Source organism: Dufourea novaeangliae, unplaced genomic scaffold (genome assembly GCF_001272555.1).
Source record: "Dufourea novaeangliae isolate 0120121106 unplaced genomic scaffold, ASM127255v1 scaffold11, whole genome shotgun sequence".
Lineage (NCBI taxonomy): Eukaryota > Metazoa > Arthropoda > Insecta > Hymenoptera > Halictidae > Dufourea > Dufourea novaeangliae.
This window is the reverse complement of record NW_015373895.1, coordinates 1,537,935-1,563,094: the sequence shown is the minus strand read 5'-3', so window position 1 is coordinate 1,563,094 and position 25,160 is coordinate 1,537,935. Positions and strand designations below refer to the sequence as shown.

The 25,160-nt window shown below is 37.4% G+C and overlaps 1 protein-coding gene across 1 annotated transcript in view; it reads right to left on the bottom strand.

Annotated features, from left to right (window-relative positions):
• Positions 1-7,980: 7,980 nt before the first annotated feature.
• The window catches only part of LOC107190826 (Down syndrome cell adhesion molecule-like protein Dscam2), a 153,849-nt gene continuing 136,669 nt past the window's right edge, over positions 7,981-25,160 (bottom strand). The window contains 19 exon segments of the mRNA XM_015579713.1: positions 7,981-8,032; positions 10,931-11,137; positions 13,302-13,404; positions 14,056-14,219; positions 14,353-14,521; positions 14,800-15,023; positions 15,095-15,542; positions 15,635-15,820; positions 15,946-16,134; positions 16,220-16,399; positions 16,478-16,566; positions 17,226-17,442; positions 17,516-17,677; positions 17,987-18,133; positions 18,219-18,462; positions 19,253-19,323; positions 19,885-20,040; positions 21,259-21,489; positions 23,454-23,747. Of these exon segments, the coding sequence (XP_015435199.1) occupies positions 7,981-8,032; positions 10,931-11,137; positions 13,302-13,404; positions 14,056-14,219; positions 14,353-14,521; positions 14,800-15,023; positions 15,095-15,542; positions 15,635-15,820; positions 15,946-16,134; positions 16,220-16,399; positions 16,478-16,566; positions 17,226-17,442; positions 17,516-17,677; positions 17,987-18,133; positions 18,219-18,462; positions 19,253-19,323; positions 19,885-20,040; positions 21,259-21,489; positions 23,454-23,747 (3,533 nt within the window).

The following is a 25,160-nucleotide window of genomic DNA, read 5'->3' as shown; positions in this document are numbered from 1 at the left end:
CATTGCGATTTCCAGTTATCGTGGCCGGTGTTTTCGTTGCCACTGGCAAAGAAGTCATACGGTTACGTACACGGGTAGACTATCGAGACGTACTGGCGTGTACTCATGACCACTTTAATGGAGTGTGAGCGTTAAATGCAGGGAAGGTACTACTGTGTTTCACCAGCATGTATTGTGTCCCACAAACATATTTGTATGGTAGACGTATATACTCAGAAGGAATGAATATTCTGTCTTTTATAAAGGGCAGAGCAGAGGTGTCCGTCTATTGCTTATGAGCAGCATTCTTTCCCTCCGGAGGTACCCTCATTATGGGTCTTAGTTTGACTTGGTCGAGTCAAACTGAGGTCGGTAGTGGAGGAAACCCACGAGGGGAGGCTCGAACAGCTTGTGGCTTGTGAGCGACATTTGGACACCTCTGTTATAAATTATATTTTTATGATAGTTACTTGTTGCATATTAAGAAAATTTGATTTTACCCATTAGTGTGTTAATTATTATTTTCAACAGTTGTACTGTCACTTGTAGACAAATAAGAAAATGAATGGAAGTTGAATGTATTTACTAATGTAATTAGTAATACTATTTTTTACTACTTACTATTTTATAATTTGATTAATAAATGCAGGATTTAATATGATACCAGACTACTGCAAAGAAGTTTAAGATTAATACTTGTGAAGAATATATATTATCAGATTAACTATGCGTATTGAAATATATCAGAAATACGTACTCTCACGTTTCTCAAAGACAGTTATAAAAATTAAATAGTGCACTTTGATACACATAGATTGAGTTAGAACGTAACGTTCTGGACAAATGTGATATTACAGACCATGTACAAGAAGGCATTTCGCGACGGGTAGATTTCTGAGTCAAAGTGACATGATTTGTTACACTTATGTTATATGTCTTACATTGACTTTGACGACGGAATCGTCCGAGAGTTGTTCAATTTATAGAGTCAAATATCTTATTACATAATCATGATGTAGAGTCTTTTTGTCGTTAAAAATGAATTTACATTAGGATCTTCTTACTTGTTAATACAAAGTCGAGTCATGGTTGTTGCAAATGAAGTGAGAACCAATGAGAACATATTAGACCGTTAGAAGAGCAGAAACTAATAATTGTTTTAGTCAGGATTTTCAGGATAATTATTCCGTGTTCGTTGCTCAAACCCTTTCACGTGCCCAGGTGCTACTTGATTGGGCGAGAGCAGCGGGGAACGATGATTTGATTTCATATATAATAACAATAACATGTGTATGCGACTGGCAATGCGTTAACTTACCGTGCACGACGTATTTTCCACTTGTGTGTGTGTGTGATTGTTAGGCAGTGGAATTGCGTCGGTTAGATTTCTATCAATTAACATTTCATGTGTAGTTGTTCCTTGGAACAATTTCTCACAACTCCGGTATCGGTCGTACATATACCTTTTCTTTATATAATGCTTATAATAAAATTTCCATGGAATGTGTACTGGTTTCGTGTCTCTCGCTATCAGACGAGAAAATTAACACATAATCGATATAAAGTATACCAAGTATACGTATATTGTTTAAACAATTTTTCTATTGTCGCAATGGACGCTAGCTTTTGCCAGTCGATTTCAGGAAAATGGTACGTACCTATTAGAGTGTGCATGTTGAAAGTCGCGCTCGGGTGTCGGAGACGTCCCGGGACGTTCTCCCTAGGTTGATTTGCACCCGGGCGTATGCTTGAGAACCGTGGAGTGTTGTGTATTGGTGAGAATCTGTCTTTTGCGAATTTATTTTTAAATATAGGGCTAGGTAGGTAGGTAGCATACTCTCTGGTGTGTGAATGTGTACGATTAGACTTTAAGTAGGTAGGGGCCGGGGCAGGCTATCACATTTTCTGATCGGGTAAACTCGTGTAGGTTTCGCGTGATAGTCCTGCTACCGGGATAATTTGTAGCGTCGATTCGCGTGATAGTCCTGCTACCGGGATAATTTGTAGCGTCGATTCGAAACTGGTCCAGACGGAGTTTGCCGTCTGCTTCCAATTTTGATTTCGATTCTTCAAATTCGTCGAATAGTTGTGTCGTGGTCGCGGTCGGAAGAATAGGACCGTCGAAACAAAGAAAGCCGAACTGCCGAAGAAAAGAAGAGGCTATATGCCGAAGAGGCCCGACACAAATTGTGTCATTGAAAAGGGCAACCACTAATGGCTCTGCATCTTCGGATGGGGAGTCATTCTGTTACTACTTTGTCACTGTACTCGCCTGTAGTTGTAGTCGTAGTAGTTTGTATTGTGGTCGACATATCGGCCCAACCACCAGCAATATTGGGTAAATCGTGGTTTTGAGTTAGTGTTGCGGATGAAACGAAATCACGGTTTGCATGGAATTCTAAATTTTCAATACAGATCATCGTAGGTACTTAGAGAATAGTGTTGCGAGAAAATCAGACCGTGTTTCCTTTAAGATTGTTTTTATGTTTCAAAATAATGTTGCGATAATGACTGAGCGCGATTGAAGTTATTATTTTTTTAATTAGTATTGCGATTGAGATTGGTCGCGTCTGGCTTAGTCGTGCGATTTATCGGATGCCTAAAACCATTCTGGCACCATCGGAACCACAAAGCAGAAGTGTTCCGTATTATGAGACCCAGCCTCGGATAACATTTTTGCTAAGGAAAAAGTTGTTTCAAATTATTCCATGAATCCTTCGTTTCCGGGAGTCGAAGCTATTTTGGGACACCCTGTATAAACAAACAGTAGGTTTCTATGCATAACCAAACAACGTATTTGACTGTATGAATAAAATTTATCCAAGAAACGTTTGTAAAGGAGCGTGGAAGGGAGTTTCTTATTTGATGCAGGTATAGAAATTAAATATCACAGTATAGATGTCTCTTCTCCTTCTTTATTAACAAGCTGAGTTAACATACCTTGTGAATGTTTGACACTTCGATACGACATTCGATTGTTCTAGTTATTCCATCCTTTTCACGTTAACCGTAATGAACGATAATTAATTCATCGAGCTTCGTCCATAGATACTTATACGAGGATATGATACATAAAATTTAAGTCTTACGATTTTCATGTACAAATAGTTCGCTGGTTCGTAGCTAGCCTACTCACCTAGCTGCTATAATATCACACGCGATCACTCATACAGGCGTTCGTCACCCACGAGAACAAAATTCCCTCAATTTGTCGTCCAATTATCTTCTAACTACGATCACGATTTCCATCTGCGATCAAAGCTGACTAGAAATCATACGATTACCTTTCGCGTATTCAAATTGGTGCGTGGATTCAGTCCTCCCGAAAATTGTCCAGTCCATCATATTCTGTACAGATTAAGAAATTGTTCGCTTGTAAGACGGCAAAGTATGCACTTCGCTTCTAGTCGAAATTTTCAATTTCTTCTTTTAACGGTATCTTCACACATCCAAGGATATGATACATAAAATAAGTCTTTTGGTACAGGTTCGTTCAATTTGTAAATGTAATATATATATTGCATCTTAATAGCAAGATGCAGAGTTAAAAAGATAAAAGTACTTATAAAATTAAGTAACGTTGGAAGAACTTTCGACATGTGTTGCATAGCAACATTAGTTAATATTAGTCACAGAGGAACTTCAGAAAGCGAAGATGTACATCTAACTCACACTTTCATGGGAAGTTTAAATAAAGCTGATTTCTGGCAGTTAATTGATTAACATGAAATTAAATCTTGGGCAATTAGCCTCGGACTAGTGCAATTGTGTACGCTCTTTATTGTAAGAATAAAGTCGACGAAGTGTTCAGGGTGATGGGTTGCACTAATCCGAGGTAGAATCGATGGATTAATCCGAACCTTATTATAATTACAGTCAAGTTGTATGTAAGTACCATCCGCTATGCATACTGTTACGCGTTGCAATTCGTGTGGAAGATTTTATCGATTAATCAACACATATTACAGTGATTCCTCGATGAATGCGACACGAGCAACGGCGTTATTCCCACCACTGGGGGAGTCCCCCCGTGGAAGCAATCAAAACAGAGTAAACGGAAGCTAAGCAAAGGCTGAGTTTCGGGTAAAAAACAAATTTATGAGGGGCTGAAAATCTTTTCGCCTTGCCACGAATAGCTCCGAAGTGGATCCGAGTACATCGCACTCATCGAGACATTACTGTATTCAATTTCTACTGTATATGATCCAGACTGTTCGAAACTTTCAATAGACCTGTGTTTTATGAAATGTGAATCTTAATGGAAATCGTTAGTGTGTGGACGAGTTTCTGTCTCTTTTCGAGGAAACAGACGAAGTATACCCTCGCGTTCGATTCTTGATCGAGTAGCAGTCGGAGACAGGCAAAATTTTTATCTAAATAAAAATTTTGAATAATGAATATAAGAAAAAAAAATTTTATTCGTTATTCGAAGTTTGAATAAAAAAAGTATCTTTATTCGACGAGCGTCGATTGAATAAATTTATTCGACGAGATTTATCTGACGAATAAAAGATCCTTTTTTTATTCGGGGCGTTTTATTCATAGCGTCGATAATATTCTCATCTTTGTCATCACATTTTCATCACGCACGAATGAAAATTTAAACTTTTACAATTTTCAATATATATTAAGTGTCATGAATGAATTGAAGAGATTCTCGCGATGAAAATGCGTCCAAATTTCAATGTAATGGCACAATTTTTACTCATACGTAATGTTGCGGATAAAAATGATATATTATTAAAAATAGTCTAAATAATGTCGTATTTGTACTCATTTCCACCGATAGAATCTCCTCAGTTCATTCATGACACTTGATTTAATGTATATTGAAAACTATAAAAGTTTAAATTTTTATTTGTGCGTGATTCCTTACCTCATCTACGTCTGTTTACATTGTATGCCGACTGTCGGTCGCTGGCCTTTGACGTTCGATGTTCGACGCTCGCCAACGCGTTTTTTCGAGCTCGCTGGCTGGCCGAAGTTTATTCAAAGCCTTCGGATAAAACGCCTCGATTAAAAAAAGTATCTTTTATTCGAACGGATATTTAAATAATTTTTTATCTAGATAATTCCCATCTCTGGTCGCAGTCGACCGAAACCGACACTCCGTTATATTATTACGATAATTGAAAGGCAATAGCCTTAAATGAGTTGTCTTAGCGAATCGTAAATTCCTGTTTGGCAGAAACGAATGTAAGCGTAATTAACCGGCCGTGGTCTCATCATTTTGAGAACGATGCGCAAGGATTGGAGTTTTACATAATACTGGCGTGTCAGAGTCCCATGTCAGTCCGTGGCAACTGATATATGTTGAAATTCGATAGATCGTCTTCGATCGCCGTAAGAATACGGTCGATGAAATCGACGCGAATTTCGCCCTGGAGATCGATGTTCTTACCTTTTGTTTCTTCGCATTTATAATAAAAAGAAAGTATTCTACTCGAATCTTTTTGTCCAAATTAATTTTAACACAATTAGGACGGCAGCGACATTCACGAAACGCTCGCTACTGTTGGCGTTTGTTATGGTCGAATGGTATAATTATTCGGGAAGCGTTTTTCTCATTACAGTAGACATCCGATTCACGCACGCCCGATATATGTACAATGGGGGGATCCCCTCGCTCAAACATGTTCGCCTACCCCATATACAAGGTATCCCAAAATAGCTTCGACTCCCGGAAATGAGGGGTTCCTGGGATGATTTGAAACAACTTTTTCCTTAGCAAAAATGTTATTCGAGACTTTGTTCACGAGATATTAACGAAAAACCCCGGCCAATCGTGGATAACATGTTTGCTAAGGAACAAGTTGTTTCAAATCATCCTAGGAACCCCTCATTTCCGGGAATCGAAGCTATTTTGAGACACCCTGTATATATATATATATTATTTTAATAAAATGTTTCAATACTAAATAACTTTTGGAAATAATTTGTTGATATCTCTAAAAATAACGGAGATAGTTAAGGTGATTAAAAAGTGCGTACATCCAGCCCACCATCCATGTAGCTATATCACACAAGTGAACGGACGATCAGTGGGGAAAGCGCATTGTTGATTGGCTCTAGATTTATGCACGGTTCCTTGAAATGTAGCCCTCTACAGCTCCGAATCGTGCGTGAATCGAATGTCTACTCTAATATGTACTTATTTTTCAGTTTCTAATCTTTTTACCTGTTAGATATACGTGTTTCTTTTTTTTAAATAGAAAATGACACAATAATGTGGTGCTAATGCTGTATTGCATTAGTTTGTATTGTCACGCGCCGTCCTGAATGGGTTAGGATTAATATTTAACAAAATATATCTACGAACATTTGAGAAAACCGCAAATGCAAAGATCACAAAAGGTTGAGCGTTCTATTATTTATATTATATAGTTATTTTACAAAACGGTTTGCGCCCTCCGTTACGTCAATGAAAACTACATGATCCATAATGTTACCTTTCGCGATAATTCATGATCGAGGTCCGTTTTATATCGATAAATTATTCATCCTCTAAATATGTTGTACACCCACGAGCAAACTCGGCTTCCACTAGGGGAAAAAGTGGCCTAAGAAAAGGGCCTCCTACCACTACCTACCACTTGGTATTGGGAATTATTGAAATTTATGCCAAATTAACATTCGGTTTAACATTTATTTAAGTATTTGAAATAAGTTTATCAAGCAATACGAGGCCCTAACCCCTACATTGCCTTTTCCCCTAGGGGAAAAAAGTGGCGTAAGAAAAGGGCTTTCTACGACTTGGTAAAGTTTATTTCAAGTGCTGAAATAAATGTTAGACCGAATGTTAATTTGGCATAAATTCCAATAACTGCCGAGACGAAGTGGTAGGAGGCCCTTTCTCTACGCTGTCTATTCCCCTAGCGGAAGTCGAATTAGCTCCTGAGAGTACACGTCATACATGTATGTACACTTGTAACTTGCATCTCTGTCTCAGTCGCACGGCTTCACCTCAATCCGCAACTGCGCGGATCGACTCGTTTAATAATGCTTAGTAATCTATGAAACAGGTGATGAACGGAATTATTCGCTCCAAAGAAACGTCGAATCGCACAGTTGCGTCTTATTAATGCCGATAACTAGACTGCGGATGTGTATGCAAATTCAGAATTTTAAACATTAATTTATAAACATGAAAATCAGATAAAAATTTATTTCCCGTACTAAATGTATCATTACGTTGATAGTAATATATGTGTCATTAAATTTTCCCAAAATCTTTATTTTACTGCATTTGGCATGTTAAAATTTGCTATAAATGCATAAACATCCGCAGTCTACTGATAACTAATAGTATTGTATATAATTGGCCCTCTGTCTCAAGCAGAAATCTTATCAGCCATTTTCGTGCACGTATTAGGGCAGAAAAATAAAAGAATACTTGGACACTGTATCGCGATAATGGCAGTCAATAATTTGCGATAATTTCGCCATTTATAACAGCGTGATTAGTACGCAGGTTCTACACTATACAGTGAACGGTTATTATATTTGTGTTTAATTCAATATCCGTCGCTAAATTGACTTGTTTTCTAACGTGCGTCCGGTGTACTAATTCCCATGGAATTATTCAAAGAATCGTGGTGGAATTCATGCTTTTTGGGATCGAGCTTCGAAGATACATAATCTTTTTTTCGTATATTCACGAGCGCTGCAATTGGTCGTATTCGAAGTAACGCAAAATGGCGTGCTACGGAACGGCGTTATTGGGCAGATAGTTTTTTTTTTTCAGAAGATTCCACGAATGAAATGGTCATCGTTTCAGGATACCAATATCTCTTCTAGCAAGATTGAACATTGCTAGGTAACTATGATTGATCTCGACCCGTAATTCCACTTACACCGGTAAACGTGTGACACTCTAGACTGAAACTCGCTGTCCACAGCTGTAATTCCCGATTGACATCATCCAAGCCGTTTAGACAGTCAACAACAGTCTTTTCCATTTACATATCCCGAATCCTCCTACTAGAATTCGCTAGGTCCCAATCATACGTGTATAGTGAACTCTTGTCTCTCTTGTTCCTTCCTTTGCTGGTACCTGAAACGAAGCATGTGGAATTTGTTTATATCTGTTACAGTAAGAGCATAAGACCAGTAATTGTGTACACGTACTAGCAAGTGTATACATATACAGAACGTTTCAACAGGGACTTTGTTTTTAAATTTTCAATAAAACACACATTTTGGATGAAAGTTCTGTATTTCTTTATTGATATACAGGGTGTAACAAAAATGTTGGAGGACCCGAAAATGGGAGACTCGTGAGGTGATTTGAAACAAATTTTTCCTTAGCAAAAATAATATCCGAGGCTTTGTTTAATGAGATATTAACGAAAAACTCCGATCAATCAGTGCGCGAGTCTATCGGCCGAGTTCCCGCGGTAACTACGCGCTGCGATTGGTAGCCAACGTTATCGCGGGAATTCTGCCGGCAGACTCGCGCTCTGATTGGTCGGGGTTTTTCATTAATATCTCGGTAACAAAGCCTCGGATAACATTTTTGCTAAGGGAAAACTTGTTTCAAATCATCTCATGAGTCTCCCATTTCCGGGTCCTCCAACATTTTTGTTACACCATGTATAATGTAGAAAGTCTACAATTTATGAATCGAAAATAATATCCGACAAATGTCCACCATGACCACGTTTACAGACGTCGATCCTTTTGTTAAAATTTTCGATTACATTTTTGCTTAATTGCGGCTCTATCTCACCAATTTCGCGTCGGATGTTGGTTTTCTAGGCTTCAATGGATTGTGTATTATCTGCATAGACTTGATCTTTCACATAGCCGCACAAGAAATAGTCTGACGACATTAAATCATACGATCTGAGCGGCCAATTGACTGCAGAATTACGCGAAATTATTCGATCGAGAAATTTCGTTCGCAATATATTGTGGAATGTGGCTCCGTCTTGTTAAAGCCACATAGTGGATTTTAATTATTTTTATGCGATTTTCGATTGAAATTGAAGACATTATAATAAGTTGTAGACCTTGTACTTGACATATGTTAAAAAACAGAATGACAAAACTGTCACCACATCCAAAATTGCCCCTATTAAAAAACAAAGACTCTGTTCGAAAGCCCTGTATTTGCTCACAAAAGTGTTAAAGGTGCAATACAAAAGATGATGTTGCTAAGAAAACCCATTTGTTAATATGATACACACTTCACGGAAACTTGGTATTAATTAATACGCTTTAACTAAAGCATTTTATAGAATGTACGCTTGCTGGTAAGTGGTTGCTATTCTTCCTTTTTTCTAAGACCTCCATAATTATACACACTTACTAGTAAACGTTTATAATTGTGAAAAAAATATACGGAAGTTACTAGCAAATGTATAAAATTACTCAGTTGTACGGTTTATTGTAACATATCGAATAAGGTTTGATTATTGTTGGACTAAGAAGTATTTAATATTTTTCTAGAGAATATGGCAGCTATAATACAAGTTTGTTGATGCTTAAAGGTATACATACATCTGGTGGTACAAAAATTAAATTTGTCTTTCAAATTTTTACTGACAGTAGGATATTTTGTTAGAAGTACACATAAAAACGAGGTTATCCTGCTTATTTTCTGGATTATGACATCGTCGTTAATATTAACGCAAACCATTACTGAATCGAATGTCTTTCTGATAAAACCAAAAACATGGAACAATATATTTTGCCTCTCATACAAATCTCCGAAACATTTTCCAAGATTCTTTCAATTAACCTTTAGTTACTCGCACACCGCTTTGTGCTCGTCGTAAGGGGCTCGTCCAGTGGTGAGGATAACGTCTTTGCTCGTATCGCATTCATCGAGGAATCACTGTATGCTTCTTTGCGTAACTAGTCGCATGGAGTCAGTCATTATTAGAATCTCATAAGAAGACCTAATTAGGGAGCTATACGTGCAGATTGCGATAAATTACGCATTTATGAAGACATCGTCCTTACAATGATCCCATGCGAGTAATTAAAGGTTAATATCTGATCCTTTAAGACCAATACGTTAAGGGGTCTCCCTACTGTGACAATTCAAAAATTAGGCGAAATTCAGGAATTTTTCTAGAAAAAGCTGAGGTATATCGATGTTAAACTCTTTTCTATGAATTCGTATACATTAACAGGATAAGCTTAAATTTTTTCATTTGAAAATATAGTACAGATTAAAAGTTATTGTAATTTTTCGGGACTGCCTAAAAAAAAGGTGCCTCCATGGCTGCCATTATATCAGCTGTCTACGTTATCTTAAATTAAAAATTGAGAAAGATTCTTAATCTATATGAACGTGGCTATCGCCTGTACTAGAATGAATAAAAAATATTGAAAAATAACACAATGGTAGAGTCTTGCAAAGAAGTGCCGATTTTCGCGAAAAAAGTAGCTCGTTTTTCAAGTTGGAAAATTCGAATTTTGCGAATATCAATTTCATTCTAGTACGGGAGAGAATTATACACCTACTGAACATGCCTAGATAGTTTCAAGCCACTCCGTCAAATAGTTTCTGAGATATCGTGGCAGCCATTTACAAGAGTGTCCTTTCGAGAAAAGCGCGTTTAAAGTTTCGATTTGAACCTGCGTGCCACGGCGCGCTGCTTCGGTTAAAGAAGATTTCGAATCGGGCGAAATCCTTTTGGGGTTATGGTTTTGAAATATTAAGCCCTGAGAAAATGTAAAAAAAGAAAAATCGATTTTTTTGACCCGTCACAATAGGGAGACCCCTTAATTTGACTGTCAACGGGATGAAGCATCATAGGTCTGTCTCTTTCAAAAATTTGAACATGAAATTTTCGACGAATTCCATGATATAATTTTTTAAACAGGATTTTTGGGACATCGAATTTTTGACGTAACCGAAATGCATGTAGCTCCTTAAGCGTGAAAAGAATGAATGTCAACGTGTCAGCTTACTACGATCTACGGAGGTTCGTGTCGATACCTAGCGAGCATAGATTCGACGGCCTCGATCGGCAGTCTACCCAAGCTGCCGCCGTGGCGGGTCCCGGCTGACAGACCTTGCCAGTCGCGATCACGATCACGGTCACGGTCACGATCTCGATCACGATCACGATCACATTCTACGTCGCTCAATTCGCGGCTGTCGCTAAACCCGCTTGGCGGCAACAACGTCATGTCCTCCACCGAACTACGGACAATAGACCAGAGAAACGTCTTAGGGAAACAGATGATTAAAATACGTAAAGACACGTAGAAGATCTTGTCACCGTTCTCCGATCCGATCGAACTTGCAAATTAACTTGAACCGATTTCGTCGAGGGTTCGCTCTGTACTCGGTAGAATCTTGTCGGTGGCATCGATTCAAATTAATTTAATCGAGAAAGAAAACAATGGGTCGGTTCAGCGAGCTGGAGTTCCCATATCAGAGTAGCTTCTCTGATTAGCGTACAGGGTTTCCTACTTCGTGAGTAGCTGATCACTTACGATCAGGGATTGAAAACGGTCATGATATCCGTTCCGGTTCTCGAAACAGTTATGAATAGACTGCGGATTTTTATGTAAAATGAGATTTTTTGAAGCAATTCATACAGAGAATAGCATATGTAGGAATTTCTTTCTTTTCTCAAGTATCATATTCGGTTCCGAATAAATCAAAAAACTTATTAGATCTGATGAAAGTTTTGTCCTTTAGTGTATTTTACAGACCCCTACAGGCTATAAATGCATAAAATCCGCAGTCTATAAGTTATGAAGAACCGAAATGATGTTGTATTTGTTATGAGTCGAAAAGATTTTGGCTTATATCGGTTTTGGTTACGATTCCACAGTCTGTTATTCTGTCTGGGCTACGTCTGTCTTACATCGGTTCAAAATGGTTTTTATATTGGTTCTGTCATTTTATTTCCTGCTCTGTTCTTTCTACACGAAGTGTAAGAAAGGGTACTCACCTTTACGTGGCAATTTTATTTCCTGCAAATAGTAAGTTAATACATTTATTTGTCGCTAAGTTTTCGAGTGTCTATAACTGAAGTAAACTAAACGTGAAAGTGAACACCTTTCCTTACACTTCGTGTAAGAAGAACTGGACATGAAGATAGAATGATGGAATCGATTTAAAAACTGTGTTGCATCTGGTATACATAGAACCGATATTACAAGTAACAAAATTTGGACAGTAACCGAAAGAATACTGTAGACACTTGTTCCTCTGAACGAGCTTCATCAGGCACCACTTTTGGTCACCGTATCTCACTGTCTAGTTGAATCTGAATCTCGAAATTTTTGCTGTGTAATATACACCCATAGTATCAGTAAATAACCAAATTTCAGAATTTTATCTCGTCCCCCACCAGAGATAATTAGCCCCAAAGTTTGCAAAAATCATGAAAATCGGAATATTTGAGAAATTATAGAAGAAAAAGGGATTCAGTCTCAGACTTGAAATTTATCAGCCAACTAAATTTGCATGTGCTCTGCTAAGAAAAACAGAATTAAGTTTGAGACTTTATCCTTTCTTGCCGAAATTTTCAATTCAACCTTTCATTTTTCTAGTAATCAAACTTGCAAACTAGACCCAAATTTTAGCTTGTGGAGTTACGTTTAGGATAAAAGTGTATAGAAGAATAATTGCAGCATGTTCTTTTCTGAAAAACATGCTTCTTGTCCCATGTTGCTATGATTAGCAGATACTGAGATATTTTAATTTTTTTTTTTTAACTGACACTTGCTTTGAAGTGTTAACATATGAGAGTAAACATACACAAAAAATTAGTTTTAAAAAAAATGGTCGAGCAATGACATTGGACCACTTCGCTTGGAATGACCCTATAGCATCATTTCGGTTTTTCGTAACAATTTTTCAGTCAGAACCTTTATATAACAGTTATTTTCGGAGATGTTTCAACCCCTGCTTACAACACAGAAGAGAGGACTTGATTAACTAACATAACGTGAGAAAGAGAAGATGAGTCTATACGGAATTCAACGCGAATACTATTGTCTTGTATTTAAACATTGAAGTTTATGTTTTTGAATAGTTTTCAAAGTAATATTAAAAACATAAAATGTTACGTGATATGGAATGTTTAAATTAATATTCAAATGAACCGTTACTTTCAAATACTTTTCGAAAATTCTGCTAAATTTAAATTCGACGGAAATTATTTGGAAGTAATAACTCATTGGAATATCGAGCAACGGAACTAAATTATTTTAGTCAGAGTTCTTCATTTTTCCAGCATTGTCCCGTTATTTCTGTATTCTATGTTTGTACGAGACCGATAAGACCGTGATACAAATACCAAATATAATCAGGACTGAGTGCTATGTGGAAACAAACAAACCTTGGCTACCTGCGAGTAGACCGGCTCGGTTGTCGGCTTCGTCGTCTCGCAAGTGATGGTGAACCTTCGTTGTTGGACTCTGTGCTCGATTCCACTCCTCGTGAAAACACATCTGAAACGAAATTTACTCGATTAAGGTCAGTTTGAAGTTGAAGCAATAAACAAACGTTATCGATTTCATAAAAAAATATACTCGAAAAAAGGACGTTTTATGTCATGGAGCTTTTCGTTACAAGAGTGTACAGCAGAGGCTTCCAACTTGACTACGACTTGACGTACGACAAACAACACGTAGGGTAAACTAACCAATAATTGTCTGCATACCAGTGAATGACTATTAGGCAAGAAATGTAAATTATAAATTGAAAAATTATTAACTGTTTATATCCCATATTTTTAGTTTAGCCTATTAAGAAAATGTTAATAAGTACACACTCTTTTCAATTATTGTCCCGAACCCGGGTCCGCGTCAGGACAATAATCTTGTAGCGAAAAATGCTTCAGACCCTCGTAAATTCGTTTTTGGCCCGGAGCTCGAGCCTTGGCAACAAAACTGGAGGGGCAACAAAGTATGTGCTCGACAGATTCCACGCCCCCCTTCCCCAGTGGTGGGGATGACGACTTCACATTTATCGTGAGCAAGCTCATACTTATCAGGACATTACTGTAGTGGGGAATGGACTGAGTGATGGTGGGGATTGCGTCGTCTGGCGATGTGACCCGTGGGCCACATGTTGGACAGGCCATAGAGGATAATGTTTACCTCTGCAAGGTTTCACCGGCACTCTGTAACTAGGTCCCGCGCACTCTCCGCAAGGGCTTCCAGACGTGTCACTTCCGGAACCCTGCCGGCTGGAGCGCAGCTTGCTTTCAGCTTCCGTGATGCTCGGGAAGTATCGTTGTTTGTGCCATCTTTGCGTTTTGGACCTGCGCGTGAAACAACACCAGAAGGAGGAAGAGAAAAGGGGTTCGGAGCGAAATTCAAGCAAGGAACTTTGCATTCATTAAATACGAAGCATGCACTTGGCGGCGCTTAATAATCGAAAGAGAACTTCGTTACCTTTCGAAGTCCACGCTGGACCTCTCGTAATCGATAGTATTGATATCTTCGTTCTCCAAATGCCCGAATGTTTTGAATTGCATAGTATAGTCTAGCGTGGCTGTTGTCACCGAGCGATTTTCTCTACCGGGAACGCTGAATGTAGCATACGGACTTATTTCGTACATTTCTATGGAAGAAATGATCGTTTTTAGCTTCCTTACTCAAGGAGAAACTAGTAACTTCTATATATATAAAATTCGATTTTGGACTAAATTAAATTTTAATAACTGTTGTAGGCTGACTTTGGAAAGAAACTAAGATCTATGAATTCTATATAATTTACCGATTGTTAGATTTTTATTTTGTATCCTCTTTAATCAATAATGAACAAGATGAAATAGTTTTTGCCGACAATTATAATATTTTTCAATGAATTCTTGATATAAATTATCATTATCCGCATACCTGATCCATGGTCGTTTGGCTTGTGATTATCCTGTTTTACCGGTGAGCTAGTGTACACCTGATGATTCCTTCTGTTATCGCGTTCTGCCGTAGACTTTAATTGCACAGTAGACATGCAACTAGACAAATGATGATGTTGTTGATGCTGTTGTTGTTGAACCAGCCCCAAACCTGTCTGCTGATTCGGTTGTTGCCCAGGGAGTATCTCGCCCAAATAATTTCCTCTGAAGATTTATTCGTGTTGTAAACATCTTCAATTTCGAAACAATAACTAGCAACTCTGAGTATAGCTTACCTTCCACTGCGCTTCAGCAATACAAATCCTAAAATAGCGGCCGAGACGATGAGCACAATGGCGCAGACAAGAGGTACGATGACGTAGAGGACTTTCTGATTGGGTATAGCCTTCTTCACATCGTCCTCCATGATCAAATCATTCGGAGGGCCTATACTGACTCCGCTAAGGGTGGTCGTCGCGAACTCCATTTGAGTTTGCGTCGACCCAGCGTCGTTATGGGCCGTCAAACGCAAAGAATACCACGAGGCGGTCTTCAAGTCCCGTATAATCAAATTCTCCGTGGCACGTTTCTCCACGAGTATCCACGGTTCGGTGCTAATTCGTCTTCTATACTCCACCGTGTAGTATTGAATTGAACAACCGCCATTGGGCCAGGACAACAGGTTCAACTTTACGGATGTACCGTTCGCTGAAATGATGTCCCGGTCTTTTGGTAGCAAAGGAGCTGCCAATAAAAATCAGCGAAATAAGATTCATATAGCTTTTCCCGCGAAGCAACTGTTTGATGTTTCGAGTGAATAGTTTTGTGTAAATTACCAGTTCCTTGTGTCGTCGCGCTTATCCTGGGACTCGGATCTCCCGTGCCCACGCGATTGTGTGCAGTCAAGTACGCCAAGTAAGAGGAACCACATTTTAACCCGGACAAAATGAACTCCGTTTGTTCTGGCGATAATGCGATTTCCTCCCAGTCACCTTGGTCCCTTTTGTAACTTAGCACATACCCTAATGAAATTTACGTCGATTCTATTAATAGTAATTCTCTATTTTGTCAATATTATTCTATAATATCTTTTATTATACGAAGGAGGGATCAGTGACGCGATGTATTATTTAAATTTTTTACGTGCCTTGAATTGTAGCACCGCCATTATTTGGACGATTCCATTGAAGCCTTACGCTATTCGTTGTAGTATACTGTAGTTCAAGCATGGGTGCTCTCGGCGGCATCACTACGACCACCGTGTAAGTGATAGAATCATCACCATAGAGATTTCTAGCCGAGCACGTGTAGTTTCCAGCAACTGACTCTTCTAATCCTGAAAGAATAACGAAACTTCAGCCATTGATCATTTTTATTCGATACATTGTTACTTTGAGATACACATCAAACATCAAACTAACCGCGAATGTTAAGATGACCGTCGGCGGTCAGCTCGTAATGACGGCCAGTGGAGACCTGACTGTCCCGAAATTTCCATATTGGTCGTGGCGTGGGATTCCCGACAACCAAACACGACAAGGTGATCGATGACTTGATCGCTCTTCTAAGTAATTGTGAAAAAGACGCCACTCGCGCTGGAGCTTTAAGAACATTTCAGAATATTTAAACTGTCGGCAAGAAATCAAACTGACAGAGTAGCTAAAGAAATTTTGTGGTACCTCTAGTATTTGTAGTTTGCGTCACTATAGTGGTCGGCTCGCCTTCGCCTGGACCAGTCGTTGCGGACACCCAGAACTCGTACTGTTGTCTAACGAACAAATCATTCTCTTTAACATTTATTATTCTAGAAAACTTATAGTCTTATGAAAAAGTTCGTAGACTCTATGTATAAATCATTTATTATTAATCTTAGCAATAATTCCATAGTATCACCATAAAGGTAATCCCTTTTTCCCTTATACACTTTTGAAATTTTCTTTTTCAACTCTAGCTGTTCTTGTGATTTCTTAATTATTGCCTCTCGCGTGGTAAAGCATCGTCATTTTAGCACTCTTTTAAGGCGAGGGAAGAGAATGTAAATTTCTTACAATTAAACAGAAACTGGGGACGAAACAGGGGATTACGGTTACGATGTTGAGATTATTGTTTCGTTCCAGTTACGGTTAATTTTAACAATTTATCGTCATGTACCCTCGCCTTAAACAAGTGTTAAAAAGATGACGTTTCACCACGCGAGAGACAAGAATTAAGAAATCGCAAGAGTTAAACTTGATTTCGGTGTCCACTTTCTATGACACTTTCGAAAACTACAAAAAAAGATTTCGTACGTGTATAAGGGCAGGCGAAAATTACTTCATGGCGATGCCATGGAATTATTGCTAAGATTAATAATAAATGATTTATACATAAAATCCCTGAAGTTTTTGATCAGACATTGTATTTTTTATTTGAAATTCCATCAATTACCTCTCTACGAGACCTCGAAGTTCCATGGTGAGGGTGTCGGTCGGCGACGACGGTGGCTCGTGCATGGTGCGTGTGTTGCGGTTGCTAGAGCCAGTTTCCCTGCTGTAAACCGTGTACTTGGAGACGTTCCCATTCGGCTGCAGGGGTGGTAACCACGAAACTAATATACTCTCCGCAGTTAATGCTAAGGCTTTGATGCCAGCTGGTGGACCAGGGACTGGAAGAAAGTTATTTCGTGGAAGTAGTCGTTAAACGTTTGAAATTAACGAGGTTGCCCGATTGATGCCTACCATCCTCTACTGTTGTGCAAAAAATTGGGGGACTTAGGACTCCATCACCTGCGCCTGTGTAAGCCAGTACCCTGATCGAGTAGTTTGTGTACTTGTACAGGGTGTGCAGATAAGTCTCCACGCTAGAAGTCTTCTTCACTTCACCTACCGTCGATATGTCCACTGGAACAATTGAATTATACATCACATACGAACGTCGGCAACTTTTAATTCACCGTGCTGCGGGTTTGTGTTTCTTTCGACCGAATCATTTTTTCTTACATTGCCACGACATGCAGCATCTTTCGATTAAGCTGCATCCTGGTTTCGTCGAAAATGTTTTTATTCAGCGTTGTTCTCCTTCGTGTTCATTATTTCAAGAGTAAAGTTAAAGTAATAACCGCAGCAAGGTTAATTACACTTCAATGGTCTTCATTTTTTAAAATAAAATCTTGTGTATATACCAACTGTTTATAATTAATTGTCACTCACTGTTGTCAGTAGGAACTGGTCTGTAATATACTTTGTAACCCTGAATGATTCCGCCATGTTGGTGGGGCGGAGGAGCGCTCCAGGACACTTTCACGCTTTGGGATGACGCAGGAACGCAGGCTACATGAGTTGGCGGGGTTTCTGGCACTGAAGTAATAAATAAATTCGCGATTTATTGATATCTTATTGTTAGTCTGAGCTTTAACGATTTGAAATCTTTAATGTTCTGTACCTCCTTCTTGCGTGGTCCCGACAATGGGAACACTTGCCGGGCCGCTCGCTATACTGTTGAAAGCTCTGATCGATATATCGTACTTGGTGAACTTTCTAAGGCCAGTAAGTTGCACCTTCGTGGTCGCCCACCCGGTTACGGTTAAACTTTTGCTTTGGTTCACGCCCGACGTCGAAGATGAATGCTCGGACCATGTTACTATGTAGCCTAACAGGTCCCCGTTGCAAGATTCCTTCGGCGGTGCCTGCGAATGGCAGAGACTCTCGTTTTGTTTTGACGTTTATACGAATATAGAACTTTACGGATTAATTCCTTAAAGTGGGACACAATCAAAAAGTTATTTACTCTGTTAATTAAAAGGGTTCCAGTAATACTGAATAAACTTTTTGAAATTTTTTAAAAAAGTTTTTTGCTAAAACAGGTCATTTGGAACACTTCCTCTAATAAGACATTTTTAACCTTTGAACCTTGGAAGTAGAGTTGGTATTTACAAACGGAAATTTGTACGGAATATTTTTATGACTTCGGTGTGTAGAAAACACTCATAAATTTTGACTTCTCATTTCAGGAACACCCTGTATACAGGTTGAGCACTAAATTGTAATTAACTCATCAAACAGACTCTTTCAGGAAATCGTTTCATTGAATATAAACAAAATTTGTTTATATTCAATTTGTTTATATCACGACTGAATCATTTAACTAGATGATACAGTCGAAGAATGCGCTTCTCGAATAAAATAACTATTGTATTTTTAATAATTATTAACTTTAAATCTGGAACGCAATTTTGTTATGCTTGATTTTCGCCTTATAGTTTAGCATATGGAATCTACACTGTAAAAGTGTCCCACATCTTTATTAAAACCCTGTGTGTTGTAAACATTATTAAATATTTTCTATGAAAAAGCTAGGTTTAAACTATGCATATAGAATATTCTGTGTCATAAAGCACAGCAATTGTACGTTATTCTTTTTAGATAAAATTATGGATTTTATTTAAATAAATAAATTTTTCGGAACATCCTCCTTACCTGCCAACTAACCATCAGTTCTCCGGGCCCAGCCGATTGCACTTTAATATTTTGTGGCGGTTCAGTAGGTGCTGTTGTACGGAAGAATCTCATTAAATATAACAAAATAGGGAATATAAAAAAAGGGAATATGTCGAATTGACAATCGCAGATTTTGATGCAACTGTATGAGATTATAGTTCCCATAAAAATATTTGACACGTATATTTTTTAATAATGCAAAAATCAAAATTCCAATTATCCGTATTTTATATTTGGTATATAGTTTTCACATACAAATGTACAAGAAAATCGATTAAGATTTGACCAGGAAAATTAACAACAAATGCTGTTTTTTAAATGTATTATTTAAACAAATCGATTATTCTGGAATACAATCATACAGCTAGACTTCTTATAAATAATCACATAATATTGTAATTTGTACCATTTTTTTATCTCTAATAGCTTCCGAGATATTCGACAGAATACAGTTTACACCTCTAACTTTGAGGGTTGTTTTCACCCCTTTATCGTGGATAAATATTTTTATGAGAACTATAATCTCACACAGTTGCATCAAAATCGGTGATTGTCAATTCGGTATGTTCCCTTGGCAGTATTGCAAAAAGACAGAAATATATTTTCTTCACCTTCCTCTTGGGTTTTTGCCACCACGGCTTCCGTGGGTGCACTCACGTCGATCGAATTTATAGCGAATATGCGGAACGTATAAGTCACGGCGGGATGAAGTTCGCCCACCAGAGCCACTTCCTGGTCTTCGCTAGTCGTCTCGAAAGGGGACAAGCCTTCGAATATGAATAATACACTTAAAATTTTGTAGCGCTACGATACGTACGTTTGCAGGATGACAGAAACGTAGTATCAACAATATATTCGAGATAATAGAATAGCTATGCTAGAGTCAAATACAGTAATTCACAGATTTTATTTCAAATTTCAGAAAAATTTATCACAAAAGATTTATCAAAAAGTATTACAAACAAGTTATGATTTTGAAAATCTATATCATACGTGACATTTTTTAAGAAAATTGCGGTTTTTCCGGTTAGTGTGGTTGAATTTTTTCCTTGACTTGCTATACATCATTTCCTATAAACTTTTAAAATCTATGTCAAATTTGACATTTTTTAAGAAAATTTAGATGTTTCCGATAGGATATGTGATTGAATGTTTTCTTTGACTTTTCATACACCATTTTCTATAGATTTTGACACGCTGAATTCTAATCTTGCCGCAGAATTTGTCTGATCCTTTAGAATACTAAGAAAAATGTGATTTAAGTGAAAAAATCGTTTTTGGACTGATTCTGCAGCAAGATTTGAATCTAGCGTGTCAAAATCTATAAGAAATGGTGTATGAAAGTGAGGATCCTTTAACTGTATGTTTTCGATACGAAAAATATTCGAGTTACTAATGTCTTCAGGAGTAAACATTCAGGCGTTTCATGTGTATCATTTGTAGCTCATTCTAATTTATGTTAGTGTAGTAACACACTGTGTAAGTTGATACATATTGTCATACCATTTCAATTAAAGATCAAATATCAACCAGTTAAAATAAAATAAATATTTAGCTCCTGAGATGAAATAAGTCTTTATCAGGGACTTCTACCGAAACGTAAAATACCGGTATTATACCCGTATTTTCGGTTGTACCTTCGCCCTATATAACCCTATATAAGCCCTACCCTTATAGAAATCGAAAAAATACCGGTATTTATTTCGGTTTTCGGTAATTTATCGGTTTCGGTACAGCTGTGATGGCATAATACCGGTATCAAAATCATACCGGTTTAAGTCCTTGGTCTTTATTCTACACAGTGGCCGCCACAAATGGAAAAAGTCAAAGAGTATATACTAAAAAGGCAAAGCGTTAAAATATTTAATCTACAAATGTAAAATAAATCAAGTTTTGTAATACGGTTACTCCTGCAACTAGCAAAATTTGGACACGTATGAGTTTCTGAATGATCAAAGCTTGTTAGATTAAACATGGCTACGTACCGTTCTGCGTCGAGTGGATCGTATTGCCAGTGTTGGAGTTTCCCGGTGTATAGGTGACATTGTGCGTTTTTGCGAGATTCCAATCGTCCGTCAAACCATGATTCAGGGACCGATACTGAATAACGTAATTCCGTATCGGGCTGTTTCCATCAAAGGCTCTTCTCCACAGCAATCGTATCGATCGCGAGCCAATTTCTATGACTTCCAGCGAAGCCGGTGAATCTGGCCTCTCTGCATTCACAAAGTGAACGTAATGAGCCGATCAAATATTCCTTAATCAAATAGTCCTTAACGTTGATAGATTACTTTAACATACATATATTGCAATCCTTGAAAAACTGATGACTAGACTGCTGATTTTTATGCAAAATAACATTTTCTAATGTAATTTATAAAGACAGGCGCAAATACAGAAATTTATTTTTCCTCTTAAGTATCTTATTGGGTTCAGACTAAAATAGAAAACTCATTGGATCCGATGAAAGTTTTGTCTTTTATTGTGTTTCACAAAGCTCTACGGGCTACAAATGCATAAAATTCGCAGTCTAGTGATGACGGTTTTAAGCGTAGAGTCGAATGGTTCGAAAACAGTTTGCCTATTTATGGTAAAGTATCCTAATACGAGACTCCAGCCTATCTCCGTTAAGGAGGAACCTTGAACGTCGCAAAGAATTTAAAGAAATGCATTACAATGAAACGCGTAAAAAGTGATAGTTCAACTGATGAGTGTGAAGAAGACATTGTTCTGAACGATGAAAGTGATGACGAAGAAAATTATGATGCAAAATGCTTGTTTTGCACAGGACTTTATTCTTCAGATATACATGGTGAACAATGCGTTCAGTGTATCAAATGTTACCGGTGGGCACATGAAGACTACGGTGCAGACGCAATTAATTAGGTATAGCCAATGTGTGAAAAAAGATGGAAAAAATAAGTTTTGACAAGATGAAACCTGGGTCTCATATTAAGCGACCAGTTTTTGAATTTATGTTTCTGCATACTTTTCATTTTTATTTTATTATGATGGAACTCTATCTGTTTCGTTATAATTTTTAATAAGTTGTAAGAGTGTACACATCTTACATTTACACCGTTATCGTATTTCGATAAAAGTATTTTAATCGAGAATTATGTGTGCTTAAAAAAATGGAATTGACTGATTTTTTAACAGAAAAGGCATCTCTGCTAGAACGTTTTTACGTTTTCACTGAATGTGTTTGTGTATTGATCGTTCCGTATGGACCGGAAAGTCGGTTTTACTCACTGATCTTCTCACTCATCTGAATCTTGTACCTTTTAGGCACTGCAAGTTTTCTAATTTTAAGCAGTAAAACTATTTAGAGAGTTTTTCAAAATCATTTACAGCCAATGATATAGAGAGACATAATTCGATTGAAATCATTATATGAATCAGAAATAAATTTTGTAAAACGTTATTTAAGGTTCTGATACAGATCACTTTTTGATAAAGAAAGCACTTACTTTCGAATTCTAATATGTACTTCTAAAAACGTGAGGTTTTTCATAATATTAGGTTGGCCTAAAAGTAATATTGGACTTCTGTAGTAGACGACACGTTTGTTTCTAACTAATGAAATCTCGTATACATATACACACATATTCTGAATGTTGACTCTTGAAAGCGTTATTAAAAAACATTATTACTATTCCGTTAAATATCATTGAATTGAGCTTGTTTTGAAAATGACTGACGAGAAACTGTAAACGAAAGAAGAAATGCTCTTTACATAAAATATTTTTGAGCATAGAAAATTTTTATGGAAGATGTAAATAAGATGTTCTTGTTTGTGGAATGGAAAAAACGCAGCACAAACGATAAAGATTTCTAACGTGGTGTATACGAACAGAAATAAAAAAGCATCATTGTTCGTTAGTATACCTTCTGATCACTCATTTTCAAAACAAGCTCGATGCAAGAAAATGTAACCTAATCGTAATGATTTTTTTTAAAATAACACATTCATGTGTCAGTTGTCAGAATATGTATATGGTTTGTTAGGTAGGGGCAATACTTTGTATTGAAATAAAGAGCATTCCGACATTACTCTTCGGCCAACCCAATAATAACATGAACAAAGTATTTCCGTAGGAAACAAAAATAATCTTATTTTCCTGTGGCAATGTGTTTTCGATAAGTTTTTCTTCTGTTTATAACTCGATGAAGAATATACCTTGAACCGCCAGATAAATGAGATGTTCACTCCTCCCATAAGCGTTGTCAGCTGTACACCGATAAAGCCCAGAATCCTGACGATCACTGCTCCCTATAGATAATTGAGATCTAAGGCCACTGTCTGTTTTTATTTGACTTATGCTCAATCGATGACTGTTCGTGTCTATACGATCGCTGTTGTGTATCCATTGCACTTTTATAGGGTTGTCGCCAATCACAGTGCAATCCAAGGTCACAGACTCGCCCCGTCGGATGGTTACATTTTTGCTTTGGAACTCGAATCTGGCCGGTTCTGAAAAGAACAAAAATGTAAAAAGTTACAAACATCTACGAAATTAATTGTGAATTTCTTGAGCTCTTGATGGTTTTTACGCGAGCTTTAAACTTACTTTAGAAGACAGTGATATCTGCAGATACTTCAAAGTTATTAATAAGGTGTAGCCAATTAGAAACGAGGCAAGTGGAGAATTTGAGTAAATACGACGAGGCTAAAGTCCTTCAGAACTAGTAAACGAGTACCAAATCTCGAAACTTTCCATTCGAGATTTACTAACTTTTCTATTTGAAGAGTTAAATTCACTGATTGATACAATATTGCAGATAACGAGTAAAATATCGTCGGCTCTTACAAATATTATTCGTGGCCCAGTAAAATTTACTAACGCGTAGATATAGATATCAACAATCTTGAATCAATGAATCTAACCGCATCAACCAAAGATATCCAGGAAGTTATACTTTCAAGGACGACCAAAAATATATTCAGGTGTGCGTGAAAATTATTAACAAACTTTATTACTTGTTGCTTACAACATCCTACTTATCGCAACAGCAAAATCTCAAATTTAAATAATTTTTTACTATAAAATATAGTATATTTTTGACTATACGAACATTTTGGAGCATTTTTGCTGAACTGTTTCAATAGGATTATGTTTAAAAAATATCTTTATTACAAAAATGGGGAAAAACAATTTCAGAATGCTTATACTTCCACATATTATGTTTCCAGACGATCACGTTTACATGCTGGGCAAAGTTCAGTTCTGTGGCTGTGTAAGTTTCAAGGCACAAAAAGAACTGTTTTCGTTAACAAGAATATTGGAATTGATTAGATAACTGAAGTATATCATTAATTAGATACTCCCAGTAAATGTTCATGCATTCATAGAATTTTGAAACTTACTTCTCCCAATGTGACGTAAAGTTGTCACCGATCAACACATTTTTATATCTACTATCAAGATTTATTGAAATACTTCCCATTTGTTACACGTTGCTCGTATGACGTTGTAACCATGATATGTCTTCCTATATAAGGTGTAACAAAAATGTTAAAGAACTCGGAAATGGGAGACTCTTGAGGTGATTTGAAACAAGTTTTTCCTTAGCAAAAATTTTATCCGAGGCTTTGTTAACGAGATATTAACGAAAAATCCCGACCAATCAGAGTCCGGCAGCCAGCAAACACGCGCTCTGAACTCACTGCGCATGTCTGTCGGCCGCCGGACTCTGATTGGTAGGGTTTTTTCGTTAATATCTCGTTAACAAAGCCTCGGATAAAATTTTTGCTAAGGAAAAACTTGTTTCAAATCACCTCACGAGTCTCCTATTTCCGGGTCCCCCAAAATTTTTGTTACACCTTGTATATGCTTGGCCATTAGTTCAGTTCATTACGCACAGATTTTGGCACTTTATTCATGAG